General features: G+C 40.4%; 1 protein-coding gene across 4 annotated transcripts; it reads right to left on the bottom strand.

Moving 5' to 3' along the window:
• Positions 1-1,061: 1,061 nt before the first annotated feature.
• Positions 1,062-7,586, bottom strand: rae1 (ribonucleic acid export 1). Of its 4 annotated transcripts, XM_032549273.1 has the most exons (13): positions 7,448-7,543; positions 6,802-6,920; positions 6,608-6,712; positions 5,829-5,921; positions 4,800-4,886; positions 4,636-4,722; positions 4,010-4,081; positions 3,824-3,931; positions 3,615-3,721; positions 3,419-3,494; positions 2,161-2,355; positions 1,982-2,067; positions 1,062-1,445 (listed from the first exon to the last, which is right to left on the bottom strand). In XM_032549273.1, coding segments are annotated over exons 2-13 (1,107 nt in total). In that variant the 5' UTR covers positions 6,892-6,920; positions 7,448-7,543; the 3' UTR covers positions 1,062-1,444. The 4 variants fall into 4 exon arrangements, with proteins under 4 accessions (XP_032405164.1, XP_032405162.1, XP_032405161.1 ...); XM_032549271.1 differs by lacking the exon at positions 1,062-1,445 and having other exon boundaries at positions 1,978-2,067; positions 7,479-7,586; XM_032549270.1 differs by lacking the exon at positions 1,062-1,445 and having other exon boundaries at positions 1,978-2,067.
• Positions 7,587-7,670: the final 84 nt, after the last annotated feature.

Raw genomic sequence — 7,670 nt, 5'->3', positions numbered from 1 at the left:
TGAAAGCATGCCGTTCTCAACAGTGTCCAGGATCAACCCATCTTACTCAAACTGCACAACAATTATTTGCTTTATTTTTTAAATGGGGTCACGATGAATGACATCAGCGGCGGAAGTCCACACTATTAGTTTGAGCAAAGCATGAATGATTAATTTATACAGAATCAGCATCATAACTCCACTACGCCTCAGTAAATTGCTTGGGTATGTCTCCCATAGAGATATCCTAGTCTGTTTATAATGGTATTGGACTGCTTTTGTCTTGAACGCAAATTGCCCGTTGCAACTTCAGTAGTGTGGCACATCACAACAAACATAACGTATAGCTTAAATTCCAAAGAATCTGAAAAGTAATGCTTTTTATAACTCAGGTTAGTTGGAGCTCCATCCATTTGGTTGTTTTCTGCATGTGTAAGAGTTGTTGCATCTCCAGCTCCAGAGAGACACGTTAACCCTGCAGAACAAGCTGATTTTAAGACCTGAAGGGATTTTATTGCAGCGTCGCTGAAACGTTGCGGAACCTGATAAAGTGAAGGTTGTTCTCCGAAAGCGTAGCGGGGACGTTGAACTGTGGCGGCTTTAAACCTTTCCGCCACCGTTGCCTTGGAGGTCTGCTGCTAACTACCTAGGGTCAGTCTGACAAAGAGGTGACGCTCTAATGACCTCTATAAAATGTCACTTAACTCGCACCGCTACCTCTATGATCTGGTCCACTCTTCACACAAGGCCTTTGTAGTAGCCCCAACTACCTCATTCAGATCCTCCTGAAATCCTCGACCCATCCAGCGGAACTGGATGGGAGAGTGTCATCACACACCTTTGGTCCCATTTGTCCTGCTGAGTTAAAACTGTTGGGGAAAATACTCCACCTGCTGGTTAACTGTGAGTATAACAGGCAGGTGGGAGGGAGTAGTTAAAACATTTAGCATCCAAAACGTAAGGTGAGATCTTTAAATATTCCCTTTGTTCTGCAGCCTCCGAACACAGAACTTTACTGAGATCCTTTTGGTCACAGTTGACTGTCTTGTCGAAACACAACGTTGGAATCTACGAGGGCGCACTTATTTATTTTACATCCCAATATCTTTAATGGAACAATAACAGCAAAATTACAAGAAAATGAAAAACTTTTTGGAAGTTGGGGTGGGGGTGGGGGTGGAAACCAACAAACCTGGACACAATGAAATAGTCATTAAAAAAATATCAAGACAAATATCAAATTAAAGCCCTCTTCCCCTTCTACGAAAAACTTAAAAAGGCCAACTATCATGCAACATCGAGATGGGTTGGCCCCTCTGATTGGTCCATGCAAGGCACCAGAGAGCCACGGCATTGGTCCAGACGTCTGTCGAAAAGGAAGGAGCATGTCTCGAACGCATACACGCACACTAAAGCAGCAGGTCTTCTGCAATTCTCCACAAGAGGTGCGACTTGCCGCGGCGAATCTGGAGACAAGAAGTAGCAGTCAGTGACAGAGCAGCAAGGTTGTTTTATCGCTCGTTTATTTCTGAACAAAAGGATGAATGGCTATTCTACAGGCAAAGCGCTTACAAAATATGCTCGGTTTCTGTATTTAGGATATTTTTCATTTGTAAACTTCAATATTCCAATAAACAACATCTTTAAGTACCTCTCCTTAACATTAAATACTTCATGTTTACAGGCTAGACTCTTTATCTAAGACAGAAGGCTCCATCCTTTACATACCACCCGGTTTGAGTACAAGAGTAGCTTGTGCACACACACATTTGGAGCAAACAACATTACAATATTTAAAGTGCAAAGTGCTTTTACCAAACCGGTGGCTACAAAGAGAGGCTGAATTAAAAAAAAAAAAATCATGTCAGTTTCCTTACTGCCCACATTCATGCATGCCCTTGACAGCCCACAGTCAGAGCCACAAGAGCAATCAGGAAATGGGGCAGCCCCAGTCATTGACCACGGTCTCCACGGTAACAGACGGCGGCTGCCCTTCTCTCACCATTTCTTGTTCCGAGGCTTCAGCTCCTCAGCGGCGTTCCTCAGAAAGATGTAGTTCTTTTTCTGGGGGTTGTAGTACTCATGGCCCTAGAAGATCAGGACTCGTTTCTTTTTCTTTTTCTTTTTTTTTTAAAAGTAAAACGATAAAGAGAGGCGAAGAAGCGACCGTGCGCCTCGTACCTTTGACCAGTCGTAGCTCGAGGCGTACGCGAAGATGTTGCCGTTGTGGTTGAAGCAGCAAGCTGTGATTGGCTGGTCGAGCTGCTCAGAGGTCTTCAGCTTGGTGCGCGCGTCTTTGTCCCAGAAGCTGAAGCGTCCGTCGGAGCCCACGGTGGCCAGCGTGCCGTGGACAGGATGGAAGGAGATGGCGTTAACCTGGTCAGGAGAAACGGAAGTGCAGTAAGGTTAACGACTAACGATTATTTTAGTGATCGATTGGAATAATCGATTATTCTGACGATTAACCGGAGAAGAAAATGTGGCACTTTATACAGCTTTCTCGTTTAACCACTCAAGCCTCTTGTATACAATCTTAGAAATATATTGAAAGATACAAATAAAACGATTCAATTCTTTTTTTAATTAAGAAAAATACAATATAAGCATTCTTTTAGTGAATTTGAACTGGGTGATGCTAAAACTGGGCCATTTGAGGAGTTTGGGGAAAACGTGTCTACAGACAACAGGTTTTCTTTATATTAAATGCGAAAATATACAGATATTACATACAGTTTTGGCTTAATTACTGTTCAGAACATGTTCTTTTCAGCAAACTCATGTTAATTACCAAATTAGGCAACAATTAATTCAATAACTGATTCAAGATTAATCCAGTTATTTGTTTTGTTAAGCTAGCTAGTTGAAAACTGTACAGTCTCCCATTAAGATTTAATGAGACAGACCAACAGAGGAAAATGATGCATCATTTTTTAAAATGGTTTCCACATACAAATCTGAAAAGTGTGGCATGCATTTCTATTTAGCCCTTTGTCTTGTCGATACAGACAAGACAAAGGTTTATGACAGGTTTATGCTGTCAAATTGAAATTTCTGTTTCTTGTCCCAAATTAACAATTGGATTTAGGTCTGGACTTTGACCGGGACACTATAACACAAAAATACATGTTAATCTAAAACCATTATGCCTGGGTGTGTAGGGTTGATGCTCTGTTGGGACTTGAACCCTCAACCCAACGCTCAAGTGTCTTTGAAGTTTAACATGTTTCAGGATGCTCCTCTGATTTCCATCCATCTTCACTGTCTCTGCTGAATACAAGCAACGGCATGATGCTGCCACCACCGTATTTCACCATAGTTGGGATGTGTTCCTGGTGATGTGTAGTGCTAGTTGCTTTTGCCAAACTTGGATCAAAAAGTGGAGAATATCTGTATTCCATCCCTAACTGTTAATAGTGTTAATACAAGAAGATCAACTTACAGCATAGATGTCCTGTGGAGTGGTTGTGTTGGTTCCATTGGACCTGTGGCACTTGAAGGTGAAATTATCTTTGGCTCTAAAAAAAAGATTAGAAGATACGGTAAAGTTTTTTTTTGTTTGTTTTTTTTTTTTTTAAACTTTTTTAGGTGTGGAGCAGGAAGCTTGTATGTGGGTTGTGTGTTTTAGAAAAACTCACGGGTTTGGCGGATTGATGTAATGAATCGCCACTCTGCCCTCAATGCTTCCCAGTGCAAAGCCTGTTGGCTTGTTCTGTTTGTCCTTAAATATGGCAACACAACGGTGCTGAAAAGCAAAAAAAAAAAAAAAAACAGCCAACACTGAATTTGCATAACAATAAAACATCGCAACATTTTTAAAACCTCAAAGAGTTATAGAACAGCTCACCTGATGTTTGAGAGGAGAGTCTATTCTGCGAAACTCAGAAGGCTGGTTCTCTAACTGGTACACTATAAGGCCTCTTTCAGCTGTGGCTACCACTGCCATGGGATACACCTACGTCCAACAGGGTGAGTCAGTTCTCTCACCAGGAAGCTTTTAGAAATGACCTCATGCTGTTTATAACGGACTTACAACGTCGGCACAGTAGCATCTCTCGGGCATCTGCAGGGACATCATGGGGTTGGGGGAGCGGGTGTCCCAAAACTTTAAAGAGAAAAACGTCAATGTTTCTAAATGCGACAAAACGTCAGACGGATAGATAGATGTGTCTCAGACTTGAATTACTTTCTCTATAAATGCAACAAACGAATGTGTTCAAAGTGCTTAAAGTAGCAGGCTTTCCCACAGAGTTTTATGAGCCTGGCGGGCCACCAGGCTAAGAATTGTTTGTCTATTTGTTATAGGGGTTTTTTATACACCAGTTTCTGCAACCACTGCCGATGTTTACTGGTCTACATGCCAAGAACAAGCAAATAAAGTTGGCGGATAAAGGATCAACAAATTTTGGACACTTCAATTAGTGTCTGAAACTACTGCTTTTTTGTTTGCCTTTTTAAAGACTTTACAGTTGGTGTTTAGGTATCGCGAATAATATCTTCCAATAACACATAACTACCTAGTCATATTTTCACATTTCCTGTCAACTTTAAAACATTTTTAACTCAAAAACATGGTGGGCTGCAGGATGCCTGCCCTAGCGCTCCTACCACCGGGCTTAACAAGTTTTCTGTGGGAAACCCAGAAGAAGGCTGTCGTACTTTAAGCGTTTTATCCCAGCTGCCGGTCATGACACAGCTGTAGTTTGGGGCTTTTATCCAGTGGATTGATTTGATTGGACCGTCATGCTGGGGAGAGAAAGGAGGAGACGTGTGAGATGAAATCAAGCCGATCGCACGGCGGACCCGGCGGGATCTCGGCCAACCTGTGCAATCTGCATCGCTTGGTTGCTGTTAAGATCCCACATCTTGGCCGTCTTGTCGCATGAAGCGGTGAACACCTTACTGCCATCCTGCAGAATAAAAAAAACAAACATGACATAAGTTTTTTTTGCAATCCAGCAGCAAATATCCAACACGTGGATTCAGCGTTCGTACACTTTTCCCACATTAAAATTCGAGGACTTTACAAGCATTTTCGAGGAAAGTTTTTAAACTTTTCCAGCATCAAACTTTGGGGATAAAAACGACACAAATGAACTAAAAAAAAATAAAAAATTTTTAAAGTTTCAATTTACTATTACATCATTTATTACTGTTAATGTCTTGTGAAAATAAATATTCATCACACTGATACAATACGAGGTATGATAAATGATATTGCTGATCCAATTAAATATTTAAACAAAATATACATTAAAAGTTACAAAAAATAGATAGATAGATAGCATTTATTGTCATTGAACAGAATTCAACGAAATTTCCATTGCAGCTCCCGTGCAAAAGGTCAAATATATACAGTAAAAATAAGCAAACACACAATAATAATAATAACAATATATACAACTAAATTAACTAAAGGCACTCAACCACACCAAAGAAGTAGCAGTAGGTCCAATTATGGCAAAAATCTCCCCCCCAAAAAAATTTCTTGCCAAGTTTTCTGGTATTTAGCAAACAGAGATAATTTTGTTAATTCTAACTGACCCAAAACATGAAGAGTTTAGTCTGATTTAATTACAGACAGTGAGAAAAAGTGTCCGTCTTTTTATTACCTGTACTAAAATATCACATTTCAACTGTAAATAATGTCAAAGTTTAGGACTTTAAGCGTTAGATTTCATTTTATTACAAAACTCTGCTACTGAAATATCAAACACTTTCAATGGCTTTATACATAAACCAAGCACTTTCCAAACCTTGAAAACACCTAATTGAAATTCAAGCGTTTTAAAGGATTTCAAGCACCCTTATGAGCCGTGTGGGTTGTTTTATTTTTGTAAAATGACACCTACGTCGCTCCAGCAGACACCCAGCACCGGACCCGTGTGCATCTGTTGGGCTTTGGGGACGGTCTGTCCGTTGTCCTGCACCTCCCAACATCTCACCTGAAATCACACAGAAACAACAAAATGCGACTGCAACTGTGCGACTTTTGTCCGGGTTGTGGAAACGAAGCTGCGCTCTGCTTGTCATGCAACAGGATGGATTTGAGAGAAACACCTTCAAGTCCTGAAGCAAAACCTCTAAACCCAGAAATTGTTCGAAAAAAAATAAAGAAAGTGCTGCAAGTCTGGCTTTACGCAAGATAGTGACCCAAAGCATTCCTCCAGGTTGGTCACAAACGTTTTAACTAGTACACAAAATGTTTTGTCTAACCAACCTTTATTTAGTCACACTTGGCACAATTTCATTACTAGCATGTTTAAAAAGGATGTTTTCCATCATGCAACAAAAATGTTATTTTTAAATTTTTAACATGGAACTCCCTTTCTTCATCTTTTTAAAATGTGACTAATGCTAGAGCTTTTTGAAAGATATTGAAAATATGAATACTACTTAAATAATTTATCACAAAACAAATACGGCATCCAATGACACTACCATAATAATGAATTTGACAGCTTGTCCCAGTTAAAGTAAGGACCTATAACAGACCTTTAGAGCTCTACTGTAGCAACATTTTACAGCAGCTGCTCTCTAACAAGCACATTGGGTCACAAATCGTACACAAAATCCATCCTTGGTTTCTGTCCACATAGATTTCTACTGATTGACTCAACAACCAACTCACATCATTCGCCCAGGATCCCGCAATAAGGAAGTTTCCTGGCATGGTTGGAGGACTGAACGCCATGCAGCTGATGCTGTCATCTGGAGGCGAGGTCACTTCGACATCCTGTAAGAGAATATCCGGCCAACAGGTGAGAGAGGGATGCACGGGAGTCACGATTACTGCACTACGTCCAACGAGTTCTTTCCGTTCACCTTCATGGGATTATGGCTGTCGGTTGTCGTGCTTCCAAAAACACCAGTCCCTCCTGTTCCAAAGCTGGAAGGCGTTCCGAACAAACTCATAATGCGTTAAAGGCGCACCGAATGTACGGCTGCGGGAAAAGGCGCAGAGATGAGAAACAACCCATTATTTTTCATTTTTAACTATTTAAATTATCCATTACAGACTAAAAATATATTCGCAAAAGGCAGTACACAATCATATGTAGCGAATGTTGTCACAGATGAAACCAGAAGGTAATTTTATGACATAATATGGACTAGCTTTACAGCTAAAGTAACGGTCTTGCTAACAACATATCAAGCGCCGACTGAATATGGTTTACTCTAACACTCTTTTAAACAAATGAAATAATAAATGACCAATTATAAATAGCACTTAACAAAGATCTAAAGGTATATGAAACTAGTCTTGGTTTAATAAAGTTGAGAAATAAACGCGAATGAGCAGTTCAGACACTAATGTTAGCTCCGTCCGTCTGTAGCTGCGGGGCTAAATACATTTTTAACTTCTTCATTCATCATTTTAATATTAGCAGCTGTTTCTAGAAGCTGTATTAATAACGAAGCTCTAATGGGTTAAATTAGATCATTAGCACGAGGTCTAAATATAACAAACATACATTACAGAGCAAAGGTGTGGCGCTCACCACTGCAGTGCGTCTGTGTCGCAGTTTGATGACCTCGTTTAATTCGGCGATTCCATAGATGTTCGAAAACCAGCTGGTAGCCTCATTATCGCCACCTGCTGGATTGAAATGTGACAGATTAAAGGAATCCCTGAAAATATCCGGAAGCGTCTCCTTTAAGAGTTGAATGATTTTCCCAAACGACAGTGTTGT

The sequence above is a fragment of the Xiphophorus hellerii genome, chromosome 20 (genome assembly GCF_003331165.1).
Source record: "Xiphophorus hellerii strain 12219 chromosome 20, Xiphophorus_hellerii-4.1, whole genome shotgun sequence".
NCBI lineage: Eukaryota > Metazoa > Chordata > Actinopteri > Cyprinodontiformes > Poeciliidae > Xiphophorus > Xiphophorus hellerii.
Note: the sequence above shows the minus strand (reverse complement) of the source record. Positions and strands in the feature narration are given on the sequence as shown.

What these genes read in the sequence shown, in the direction of transcription:
- rae1 (XM_032549271.1), bottom strand. Translation starts at nt 6,891, where the DNA reads ATGAGTTTGTTCGGAACGCCTTCCAGCTTTGGAACAGGAGGGACTGGT. An exon ending in ACAGCCATAATCCCATGAAG is followed by an intron (nt 6,713 to 6,801) that starts GTGAACGGAAAG and finishes ATTCTCTTACAG; the next exon opens with GATGTCGAAGTGACCTCGCC. An exon ending in GCTGGGATAAAACGCTTAAA is followed by an intron (nt 4,082 to 4,635) that starts GTACGACAGCCT and finishes TTCTCTTTAAAG; the next exon opens with TTTTGGGACACCCGCTCCCC.